General features: G+C 54.4%; 1 protein-coding gene and 1 long non-coding RNA gene across 3 annotated transcripts in view; one reads left to right on the top strand and one right to left on the bottom strand.

Moving 5' to 3' along the window:
• The first annotated feature begins 1,686 nt into the window (after positions 1-1,686).
• The window catches only part of SLC26A9 (solute carrier family 26 member 9), a 19,239-nt gene continuing 8,642 nt past the window's right edge, over positions 1,687-12,283 (top strand). The window contains exons 1-11 of the mRNA XM_081825119.1: positions 1,687-2,262; positions 4,825-4,964; positions 5,085-5,195; positions 5,837-6,012; positions 7,733-7,897; positions 8,471-8,623; positions 8,928-9,010; positions 9,763-9,910; positions 10,193-10,306; positions 10,515-10,592; positions 11,154-11,249. Of these exons, the coding sequence (XP_081681245.1) occupies positions 2,138-2,262; positions 4,825-4,964; positions 5,085-5,195; positions 5,837-6,012; positions 7,733-7,897; positions 8,471-8,623; positions 8,928-9,010; positions 9,763-9,910; positions 10,193-10,306; positions 10,515-10,592; positions 11,154-11,249 (1,389 nt within the window). The 5' untranslated portion in view covers positions 1,687-2,137. The remainder of the gene's footprint in view (positions 2,263-4,824; positions 4,965-5,084; positions 5,196-5,836; positions 6,013-7,732; positions 7,898-8,470; positions 8,624-8,927; positions 9,011-9,762; positions 9,911-10,192; positions 10,307-10,514; positions 10,593-11,153; positions 11,250-12,283) is intronic.
• The window catches only part of LOC145722354 (uncharacterized), a 23,682-nt gene continuing 20,536 nt past the window's right edge, over positions 9,138-12,283 (bottom strand). For both annotated transcript variants that reach the window (XR_014146564.1, XR_014146565.1), the window contains one exon: positions 9,138-10,451. This is a non-coding gene — a long non-coding RNA (uncharacterized LOC145722354). The remainder of the gene's footprint in view (positions 10,452-12,283) is intronic.

Below are 12,283 nucleotides of genomic sequence, written 5' to 3'. Positions count from 1 at the left end.
TCAACATAATACCCTCCAGTTCCATCCACATCGTTGCAAATGGCAAGATCTCATTCCTTTTGATGGCTGCATAATATTCCATTGTATATATATACCACATCTTCTTTATCCATTCATCTGTCGATGGACATCTTGGCTCTTTCCACAGGAAGAAACTGAATCTTTGAACCCAGATCATTCTGGCTCTAACACGTATGCTGGTTTTCCTTACGTCACTCTGTCTCGCACTTCTCCCACTGAAATGTCTCCCATGCCATTGCTCTTACTCATTTCTGCCCGTGTCTTGTCCAAAACACCATTTATGGATTCATTCCACAAACATTTGGTGAGTACGTACGAAGTGCCTGGCGAGGGGCTGGGCATAGGCGCTGTGGGCAGGTTCAAATTCCTGCCCCCTCCCAGTTGGATATCACCCTGGGGGTTTGCCAGGCATCCAGCCCTTACTTATAGGTTCTTTTCTTTTAAGATTTTCTTTATTTATTTGAGAGAGGGAGAGAAAGAGAGAGAGAGAGCATGAGCAGAGGGGATGGGCAGAGAGAGAGGGAGAAGCAGGCTCCCCGCTGAGCAGGGAGCCCAATGTGGGGCTCGATCCCAGGACCCCGGGATCATGACCTGAGTTGAAGGCAGACGCTTAACCGACTGAGCCACCCAGGCGCCCCTGCTTGTAGGTTCTGATGGGCCTCGGGGTCCCATGACCAAATGAATGGAATGCACCAGCCCAAACTTCATCAGCTTGGGTATAATCCTACCGATAATAGCAACTCACATTTGCCTAATTTTTTGTACATTTTAAATCTTTAAAAAAAAACATTTTTTGTACATTTTAAACATTTTAAAATACATTTTGTACATTTTAAATATTTCTTGCCCATAACTCATCTGATGCTCACAACCCTGTGAGATAGATATGTTACTCCCATTTTACGGACTAGGAATCCAAGACTCAGAGGGGTGATGTTGTTTGTTCCCTCACCAGTAAAGCCAGGACCAGAAGCCAGGTTTCTGGACCCTTAGTTAATGTACTTTCCATCTCTCTGCCATGTTCTCTTCCACAAAAGGCATCCACCGGCCTGCTCCCCTCCGATAACCCCTATGCACCCAGGTTCTCCCGTAGGAAGCCAAGGGGCGTCCCTAGCCCCCCGAGTGATTTCTCACTTTCAACCCCATCTCAAATCTTTTGCCAAACTGCCATGGCCACCCACACTCCCCACCTCCTTCCTTCAAACCTGCCCCACCTCCTCCCTCTCCCTCCTTCCTCCAAGGTCCTCCCAGGGGTTTCTCCCAGCTGCCAGGAGCAGGGGACAGGAGGAGGGACCAGTCGGTCATTGTAGGAGGAAGGGGGGATGGTTCCCACAGGGAGCTCCTCTGGGCCTCAGGGGCCCTGGCACTCAGCTCTGCCCTGTTCAGCTCCTGGAACATCAGCAAGGTTGCGCAAAAAGCAAGGAGGAGAGAAACACCAGTACACAAGGGTGGGGGAAAGGTTAGACACAGGAAGCCGTGGGAGAGCCAGCTGGTTCAGACCATCCTGACTTCCCCAAACGCACCATCATGCCCCTGGGAAAACCTGTTAGTGAAGTCCTAGGTGTCTCTTTCAAGCAGGGTCTTTCTGAGGTCACCGCAGCCATCCCCCTGCCTCCGGGCAGGCCGTTTTCTCTATTTCTTCCAAGCTGACTTGCTGAATGCTATGAGCCTTTCTGCTGGGGAAGCTGAGGTCTGGGGAGGGCGAAGGGGCTTGTGGGGGCACCAGGGGCCAGGGTTGAGGGCGGGGGACAGGACCCACAGGCTGATCTCCGGCTGTGGCGTCTCCTGCCCTTGCATTCCCACCTCCTCTTTGCCTGGTGTTCGGCGGGGGTAACAGCGACGTCACGCACGTGGCGGGCCGGCCACACGCTGGGCGCCAAGCAAAACAGCCAGGGCAAGTGTGTGTATCACCAGTGCCTGGGAAGGAAGGCCACCAAAAGAAGTGAGTCTGGTGGAAAGACCTGAGAGCGGGAAGGGAGGCACCTGGCTGGGTGGGGGCGGGGAAAACCAGAATAAAACCCTGCTGTGGCCAGAGCTAGAGAGACCTGGCGCTGGTGAGGGGTGCCCTTCATCTTCCCCTCCTCTGCCTCTCCCAAAGCTTGTCAATGCCCCAGACATGAGCCAGCCCAGGCCCCGCTACGTGGTAGACAGAGCCGCATACTCTCTCACCCTCTTTGATGATGAGTTTGAGAAGAAGGACCGGACATACCCACTGGGAGAGAAACTCCGCAATGCCTTCAGGTAACATGGCCCAGAGCCCAGACACCTCTTTCCTCTGCTCCCCACAAAAATCTTGTCTGCACCGGGGTATGGCTCCTAGCTGGTATGGCTCAGACGGGGCTTGGGGAAGCCCTGGGGAGGGGAGGTTCGGAGCCCTGATTTTAAGATCCTACAACCGGGTGGGAGTGTCAGAGCCCTTCCTTTAAAGTCCTGTTCCCTCCTGATCGAGAAAAATCTGAAGCCACCACCACTCTGTGTCCTTTGTCCTCTTTCCCTCCTAGATGTTCCTTCCTTCTCCTGATCCAGAGAATGCCCAAAGGCAGCCCCTAACTTCCTGGGCTTTCCTAAAGGGTACCTACCAGGATACGGTCCTGCCAGACCCCCGGGGCTCTTTCCATTCTCAGATCTCTGGGACTGTGCTGGTGGGTAGCAGAACCTCACCTCCAACGAGGGGGCTTCACGAGATGATCTCTGCTCATCCTGCAGAAACCCGAGGCTATGCGCTTCACCTTCCCCCTTCCTATACTCCTGGCAGACCTTGCTCAGTCCTGGCTGTGGGCTGGCTTACTCTTCCTCACTCCTCTGGGGAAACAGCTGATTCAGTTACCTGGATTGAGGTCACTGGCAATGGCTGAAGTGGCGATGCAGGTGCAACTGGTTTAGGCTGGGGGAGTCGCCCATTGGAGTCCTCCCTACAAACCCTGGTCCAACCCTGCTTCTCCTGGGAGCCTCCATTTCTGCCAGGCTACAGCCAAAGCCTTGGGCGTTCAGTGTCCCGGCACCATACCCGCCGCTGGGCTCCTCGGACAGGTGGGCTCTGCCAGCCCTAGCTCCCAAACTAAGCTGGGAAGTTTGGGTTGTTTCTGTGCTGGAGGGCTGAGGGTATCTGCTGTTGGCCGAAAAGATTATAGGTTAAAACTCTAAAGTGATGGAGGGAACGAACAATTCCCACGAGGCTGGTGTTGAGCCTTAAACAGTGCCGCCGGACACCCGGAAGGTTCTCCAATAAGTATTTGTTCAATGAATGAATGAATGAATGGCTAGAAAACTAATCCCTCTGTCCACTTCCCTCTTGGCCTCTGAAGCCTCTGTGTAGGTGTTTGGCATCTGTTTCCAGTCCTTCTCTCGGGCTTCAGATTGCCTTGCCCGACATACAGCAGGCTTGCCAGTTAGGCCCGGCAGGTATGAGCCCTCAGGGGAGTTGCGTGTCGTCCCCCAGTCAGCTGTCTATTTGTGAGTCCAGTTTTCCCTGCCACAAACGACCCTGAGCAAGTTCCTGCAGGGCTGGTTCTCCCTTAGGACAAATCTTAAGAGATGCTTTAAGCTATTTGCCACCAGTCCAATACCCTGCCCACCATCCCAAGGATGAGAGAGGCACCCATCTGCCCCCAGAGGATGTTGATGGTGATGCCCTTCCCAGAGTGGTGGTTGGGACAGAAAATCTGTCCAGGCTCTACACAGGGCGCAAAGCATTATCTGTGTTGATTTCAGTCTTGGGTGCCATCCAGGGGACTCAGGATCAGGGAAACTATTGTTGAACAACAGCCAAGAGCAGGAATTGGTGCTGGGAAGGAAAGGAGGCCTAATCAGAGCAGGCCAGTGAGTCACCAAATGGGCCCCGAGTATCTGAGTTCCCTCAACTGGGAGAAGAAAAGCAAATGCCTCCCACCCCTTCCAGTCATCAATCCACGAGCTGTCACCATTGCGTCCGTAGGCCCTTGTTCCTCCCACTCCTGAGTTTCTATGAAAAGTCCTCCAGGTGTTCAACAAAGAGGGAAAGAATCAACTTTCCCCACCCTGCAACGACAAACGAACAGCTCCCCCATTCTTTCCGCCTCCCGGTGAATTAGCAGTAGGAAGAACGCTAGCACTGGAGTCAGCACACACGAAGGACAGGGGGTCTGCCGAGGCATACCCTGCAGGGACGAGGGAGCCTTCTTTGGGGGGCAATGCTAACAAAGATGGCGGCAGCCCCTACTCTGACTGAGTTTCAATACCAGCCCACGCTTTCACTCATTCATGCATTCATTTACTCAACAAATATTTACTCAGCACCCCAATACAATGTACAAGGTATACTAGACGAACAAGAGAGCCAGACTTTGGGCCATGGTGGGGTTTGCTGTCCAGTGAGAGCGATAGATGAAAAGCAAGTAATTTCAACCCACTGTGTACACCAAGATGCAGGAGCCCAGACCTGGGTGCCCTGGCCTGTGTTCCGTCAGACTGGAGACAGACCATCTGAGATAGGGGCTGGACCCCGCAGCTCGGAAGGCTAAGTGGCCACAAATCCATGCCTTTACGCCAAGTCTTGTGGACGTCCCCGATGAGCAGCCAGCTCCAGAAGATGCCCAGCTAAAGCCCAGGGCATGTGGATGGCACTCTAAAGAAAGCCCCTGCATTTTCTTCTCGGTGTCCCCGGCATATTGCATGGTGTGGGTGCTCACTGAATTCTGAATGAATTCCGAATGAATGAGTGAGCGAATGAATGAATGACCAGGAACGGGATCTTAAAAGCCCTCCCCAACTCGGAGTGTCCAAATCACGCCATGCCGACTGGAAGCCTGCCCTCTTCCCCTCCAGATGCTCCTCGGCCAAGATCAAAGCTGTGGTGTTTGGGCTGCTCCCCGTGCTCTCCTGGCTCCCCAAGTACAAGGTCAAAGACTACATCATCCCCGACCTGCTGGGCGGACTCAGTGGGGGATCCATCCAGGTCCCACAAGGTGAGGGGTCGGTGCCCTAGGTAGGCTTGGCCTGCTGCTCCCCCTCCTCTTCTCCCGGTCCCCCATGGCCTCCATAACCCAGCCATGCCCCTGAGCCCGCAATCTCTTTTTCCTTTGTAGGCATGGCGTTTGCTCTGCTGGCCAACCTTCCTGCCGTCAACGGCCTCTACTCCTCCTTCTTCCCCCTCCTCACCTACTTCTTCCTGGGGGGTATACACCAGATGGTGCCAGGTAAGGCCTCACCCCTCCCAGCAGGCAAAGTGGCCTGGACCCCAAGACAGGTGGCGTGGCAGAGGGGCTTCGGGTGTTTTCCATCCGCATCCTCCTAGAGTAGGTGCCGTTGGTCCCGAAGGGACTGTCACTGTGAGCGTCAGTCTCAGGTCCCCTGTGGCCTTAGAGAAACCACATAGCTGCCGTGAACTCGGTTAGCGCTCCCTGTTCTGTCTCCCTCCCTGGAATGTGGGGAGGACTCGGTAGAACAGGATATACTATGTGCTCTGAAGTGCCGAACAGACGTGAGAAACTACCAAGTCACTCTCAGGCTGGTCCCGGCAGGGACACTTGGAGCTCTCTGGTGCTAAGTGACACGGAGAGAAGGCGCCTGGTCACAAGGCCTATTTCTGGGTCAAGCACTGCTTGCGTTTCCAAGCTCATTTCTTCATACGCCCAGCGAAATACTAACAGCCGAGGTGAAAGCACCTTGAAAGTATAGGTCCTGGTGACGTGTGAGCGGTTGTTGTTTTGCTGGAGAGGAACGTTGGAGGTGTGGGGACCCGTCCCTCTGGGGGCAGGGAAGCTCTCCTGGGCCCCTTTCTGCTGTCCAGGGATGCGGTCCAAACCTCTGACTCTTGCCGGCCGGGGGGGCACTGCAGGTACCTTTGCGGTTATCAGCATCCTGGTGGGTAACATCTGTCTGCAGCTGGCCCCAGAGTCGAAATTCTGGGTCTTCAACAATGCCACCAACAAGAGCTACGTGGACACGGCGGCCATGGAGGCCGAGAGGCTGCACGTGTCAGCGACGCTGGCCTGCCTGACTGCCATCATCCAGGTGAGGGGACGGCCACGTCCCTGCCGAGGGCCCAGCCTCAGGAGAGCATCTTTCCGTCCTGTCCCTGCCTCCAAACCCCAGTTTTGACACTAGAGCTGATTCAGGGCTCTACCTCCTCCCACTTCCCCATTCCGGGGCCACAAAAGACCTCGAAAAATTGGTGTCTCTCCTCACCCACCTCCAGCAGGTCCGTAAGACCAGCATCTGCACCTGGCAAAATTGTCCTGAGTCCCAGACTGTCTGGAAGGCTCACGCTCTCTCTTCACCACCCTCTCCAATGCCCATCCCTCTGCCAGCACGGTCCTCCTATTTCTCTGACATCCCTTATTTATCCCCCTCCGGCCTCCTCTGCGCCAAGTCACAGGCTCACCCGCACCACATCGATTGCACTAATTGCAAAGGCCTCTGCTGGGGTTGGGGGGGAGGGTTATTTTTTGTTTTAAGGTTTTATTTATTTAAGAAATAGAGAGAGAGCATGAGCAGGGGAAGGAGCAGAGGGAGAGGGAGAAGCAGACTCCCCACTGAGCAGGGAGCCTGACACGGGGCTCGATCCCAGGACCCTGAGATCAGGACCGGAGCCGAAGGCAGACGCTTCATGACTGAGCCACCCAGGCGCCCCTCTGCTAGGTTTTATGAAGGGAAACACTGCGTGGTGGAACACAAAAGCAGGAAGCAACCTCAGAAGACACCTTTAATTCGTCCATTCATTCAGTTAATGTTTCTGGTTGCTTTGCTGAGCCAGGAGCTGGGCCTTAGGAGAAAGATAAGCAGAGAAGAGGCCCGGTTCCCCAGGAGCTCCCAGCCCAGCAGAGGAAGTAGCCATGTCAACAGATAAACTTGTAGACCATGAGATAAGCCGCATAATAGAGCTATGTTCAAATGGCAGAGAGTCAGGGAAGGCCTCGCCTCAGAGAGGAGGTGACATTTGACATGCATCTTAAAGGATGAGTAGAGGTTGGCCAGGAACCAAAAGAATGAGGCACAGAAGGACAGTCCAGGCAGAGGGAATGCACCCCAAAGTGTGAGGCCGGAGAGTATGAACTGACCAGGGAATGACAAGGCAAGAAGTTTGGCGTTGGACAGCAGGAGGCTTTTGGGGGATGGGCCAGAGGGAAACGTAGGCAGAGGCTAGACAATGAAGGCTGAGGTCTGTCCCCTACGCAGCACCTTTGGGTCGGATTAGCAGTTTATAAGGATCATTCAGGCCATAGAGAAGAGAGGTGGGAGGTGGATTAGAAGAATCAAAGCAGGGGGCCTGTCAGGAAACTGCAGAGGCCCGGGCAAGACTCACGAGGGCCTAGACGAGGGTGGTGGCCACAGAGAGGGTCCCCTCCCCCCATGGGGCAAACTTACGGAACATTTGGCCAGGGGCGTTAAAGGGCTTGGCGGTAGGCTGGATGTGCGGGTGAAGGAGGATGACCCCCAAGTTTTTGGTTAGCCCACTGAGTGGATGGTGGTGTCATCTACTGAGAGAGGAAACACTGGGGGAGGACCCGGCTTATTTTTCAGATAAGAAAACTGAGGCCAGAGAGAGGAAGAGACAAAGAAGCCCACGCCCCAAAGCAGACTCGGGGTCAGCCGGCACAGTAGAGGGCCAGTCACAAAGGGCTCATTTCCCTGGGGCTGCTGCATGGAGCCCCAGCCTGGGCTTGGGTCCGGCAGGTGTGGGCACCACTGACCCTTCTCGGTCGTCCCCCCTCCCCCACCTCTCTCGTCTCAGATGGGCCTGGGCTTCGTGCAGTTCGGCTTTGTGGCCATCTACCTCTCCGAGTCCTTCATCCGGGGCTTCATGACGGCAGCCGGCCTGCAGATCCTGATCTCGGTGCTCAAGTACATCTTTGGACTGACCATCCCTTCCTACGCAGGCCCGGGGTCCATTGTTTTTGTGAGTCTAGGAGCACACCCCTGCAGATGGGGAGGGGCTCAAGCAGGCACAGAGCCGGGGTTACTGTTTGAAGAAGTTGTGAGCTCCTCCTTACAAGATGTTCGCAAGCAAGGGCTGGTTGACCCATGGTTCAGAGAGGATTTTCAGGGGGTTCCCACTTTGGGAGGGAGGGCGAAACACATGACTTTGAGGGCTCACTGAGGTTCTCTATGGTTAATCCCTGCTGAAAAGGAGCTGTGCACTCTCCATCAATTCCCCAGTGTAGTGCCTCAACCCCTCCTTGCCCGGGAAGTCCTTCCTTATGTCTAATCTCCAACCCTCCTTCTTGAGCTTGAATTCTTTCTAGAGAAAGAGGAAGAGAATCAGCATTCCCATCCCGGCATGAGCTCCCAGCATGCCCTTTGGGAGAGGGAAGTGGGAGATGGGGTGCTGTGGGTGACCAGGGTCTGAATTCGGCTTTGGTGTGCCTCCATTTGAATTGATGACATCCTTCCACGGGGTTAGACACCCAAGGGTGGGGATAGTATGGGAAGAAGAGGTGGGAGCCCATGAGCATGATGCTCTCTCCACCAGACCTTCATTGACATTTGCAAAAACCTCCCCCACACCAACATCGCCTCGCTCATCTTCGCCCTCATCAGTGGCGTCTTCCTGGTGCTGGTGAAGGAACTCAATGCTCGTTACATGCACAGGATCCGCTTCCCCATCCCTACGGAGATGATTGTGGTAAGGACCCTGCCCTGGGCTGGGGTGTTGGGGGCCAGGCTGGAGAGGCCGTGAGAAATGGGATTCAGCTCCAGCCAAAGCCAAGGGAGCCCCTACCCAGTTTTACCTCCCCCTCCACTGGCAGCCAGTAGAATAGGGGGTTGGGTGAATCCATTCCATCCCTCTGTACATGGCTCCCACTCTTCCTGCTTCTTGGGTTGTTCCCCTTCGAGGAGGCAGGGGAATGGGATTTGGGGTCCCCAGAGAAGAGGAAGGCTTGGGAGAGACCCCTGCCAATCCCCATTCTCCATTTTGGGGCTTACAGGTGGTGGTGGCAACAGCTATCTCTGGGGGCTGTAAGATGCCCCAAAAGTATCACATGCAGATCGTGGGAGAGATCCAACATGGGTGAGTCTGGGTGGTCAAGAAGCCTGCCCACCCCCTACCAACACCCCTCCATGAAGGCCTGGGCTCAGAGACCCAGATGAGACGACCTCTATGAAAGAGGATTGTAGACTCTGGGACACCGACCGAATGGGAATGGTTTCTGTTACTTTATTACGGAAGAGAGCCATACAATCAGCCAATGCTAGATGTGTTATGAACAGTGAATCTTAACTACCACACACACCCCAAAAGTCTCATTTACTGGATGCTGCTAAAGCAAAGCCTCTCTGATCAGCCCTTTGCCGGCTCTTTGCCAGCTCTAATGCGTTGGCTCTTTTCCTCCATGTGGAAAAGAAACTATTAGCATCAAAACAACACGTATGGAGCATCCACTCTGTGCCGGGCACCACGCTGGGCCCTGGGAGGGGAAGGGCGGTGTTTGTGCCACAGGGCAGCAGTGGAGGGTGGAGGGGGAGAGGGCAGGGAGTGGGGGTGGCTGTGGATCTGTGGACAGATGAGCATAGAGTCCAGAACCTGGGCGTGAACACACGGGGCCGCCACCCCTTACTGGCTCTGGGACCTCGGACGAGTGAGGTTCTACGTCTTGGTTTCTGCTTTGTCGATGGGAGTAACGGTGGCTGCCCCACGGCGTCATACTGAGGACGTAGACCGGGCACATAGTGGGGCCTTGCTGGTCCCTGCGGGTTGAGGAAGGACTCGCCCTCCCTCTTCTCACACGTCTGGGCCCTGCCTCCTCTCTGGCTCCCTGGCAGGTTCCCCAGTCCTGTGTTGCCTGTGGTTTCCCAGTGGAAGGACATGATGGGCACTGCCTTCTCACTGGCCATCGTGGGCTACGTCATCAACCTGGCCATGGGCCGGACGCTGGCCAGCAAGCACGGCTATGACGTGGATTCTAACCAGGTAGGTCCAGCCACTGCCAGCCGGGTCCCACAGGTGTACCGTGGGGCTCTCTGGGCTGCAGTGAGGAAGGTGCCTGCCGGTGAGGAGGAGGGGCTCTGACCACGGGAGGCTGACTTGGCTTGGTTGGGAGTGTCTGGCTTTTCTAGCAGCAGGGTCATTCTCAAGTCCGAGGCCCAAGATCCAGCTTGCATGGATGACTACGTTTGGTCTATACCCGCCGCCCACCCCCCATCCACCCCCCCGCCGCTGCCCCAGCCTCCGATCCTGCCCCTGTCCCCACAGGAGATGATCGCCCTGGGCTGCAGCAACTTCTTTGGCTCCTTCTTTAAAATCCATGTCATTTGCTGTGCTCTCTCTGTCACTCTGGCTGTGGATGGAGCTGGAGGAAAATCCCAGGTGAGCATTGCACCAGGGGAGTGGGGCGAAGAGGGGAGAGGGGAAGGAAACAGTTGCCCCAGAGAAGCCAGGGCCCCTGCAAGCCAGGCCAGCTGCTTCTCCAAACTTCCTCTTCCCTCATCGGTCTCTACACCACCAAAGGCATCTGTTGGAAATAAGAGCGAGAATGTCACACCTATGCCCTGTTCCCAACCCTTTCTCGGAACAGGTGGCAAGCCTGTGTGTGTCCCTGGTCGTGATGATCACCATGCTGGTCCTGGGGTCCTATCTGTACCCTCTCCCCAAGGTAAGAGCGCAGTGGGAAAGCGGAGCCCAGCAGGAGACTCCAGTACAAACAATCCCCAAGTGTTGCGTAACCCTCTACAAAGTGCCCACATGGTCACACTTTGTCCTAATCACATCCTGTGAAGTTGAAAACACAGGTTCTACTTTCCTCATTTTACAGGTGAGGGAAACTGAGGCTGAGAAAGTCTAAGTGATCTGTGGTGGTACAGCTCACAAGTGCAGGGCGGGTCGCCAACTCCAGCCTTCCGACCTAAGGGTCAATCCCCGCATCAGCGTTTACAAGTGCTTAGGAGTGTCTGACTAGGAAGGCCCTGGACCCCAGGTGGTTTGGAGATGAGGGAAGAGGGGAGGGGCGGGGCAGGGAAGAGCCAGGATGGGCCACATGGCCTAGCACCTGCACTCTCCAGTGCTAAGATGGAGGGCGGAGATTTGGGGGCTCTGCCAGCAGAGATGTTCTGAAACTGCAGCTCTGTCCTGCTGGACACCAGGGACGGGGGTGCATAGGACGGGGAAGAAGAAGGGGACACCTCAGGTGAGAAAGAACAACGTTCTGCTTCCCCAGTCTGTGCTAGGAGCACTGATAGCCGTCAACCTCAAGAACTCCCTCAAGCAGCTCGCTGACCCCTACTACCTGTGGAAGAAGAGCAAGCTGGACTGTGTAGGTATTGGGTGGCCTCTGGGTATCCCTCCAGGCCCCTGGCCCCCTCCTCCAACCCCGTGGCCCTATCAGCTCTTTCTGTCGGTGATCCCTCTGCTCTGCTCCTCCCTCATTGCAGAACAAGCTATTAAGAGCCCAGGTTTTGGAGTGAGACATCCTATGTCCGCATCCTAACTCAATGGCTCACTGGCTCTATGGCTTGGCCCTAAACCAGCAAGTCCCTAAGCAAGTCCCTTAACTTCTCTGAGCCTTGGCTTTCTCATCTGAGAAATGGGTATCTTATACTCTCTACCCACCCACCAGGGTTGTTTATGAGGAAGACGAGATAATACAAGTAAAGAGCATGTTGTCTGAATTGTGTCCTGGGTTCAGTAAAACTTATCTATGATGATTTTTATGATCTGTAGTTCCAAAAAAAAGCAAAAAGAAATAGTTTTTAAAAACAACAATAACAAAAACTCTAGAACCTAAAGCCAGTATACCAGGATCTTGAGTAAACTGCCAGATTTCTAGGGAGTGCTATTTCCTCCTCTCTAATGGGGATGACAGGCATGGCTTCATCACCCACTGGTTATGAGGATTAAATGAGATCACATGGGAAAGCACCCTGCAACCATGCAACGCTCAGCAAACATGACTGATTGTTATGATTAGTCACTGTCCCAGTGCATCTCACGGTGGACAATAGTATTAAGGCTACCAGGTAGTGACAACTCTGACAATGATCCCCATTTAAGCTCCACCATAACTTATGAGAGAGGATTTACTGACCTCCTTTCAAGATTATGAAACCAAGAGGTGCCTGGCTGGCTCAGTCAGAAGAGCATGCAACTCTTGATCTCCGGGTCGTGAGTTCAAGCCCCATGTTGGGTGTAGAGATTACTTAGATACATTAAACTTAAAAAAAAAAAAAAAAAAGGATAATGAAACCAAGGCTCAGAGAGGTTACGTAACTTGTCAAAGGCCACAGGGTTAGTAAGTGGTAGAGTCGGGATTGGAACCCAAATCTTAGACGGCAAACTTCTGCGTGGTAC

The sequence above is a fragment of the Leptonychotes weddellii genome, chromosome 6 (genome assembly GCF_054177405.1).
Source record: "Leptonychotes weddellii isolate Sample4059 chromosome 6, ASM5417740v2, whole genome shotgun sequence".
Classification (NCBI taxonomy): Eukaryota; Metazoa; Chordata; class Mammalia; order Carnivora; family Phocidae; genus Leptonychotes; species Leptonychotes weddellii.
Note: the sequence above shows the minus strand (reverse complement) of the source record. Positions and strands in the feature narration are given on the sequence as shown.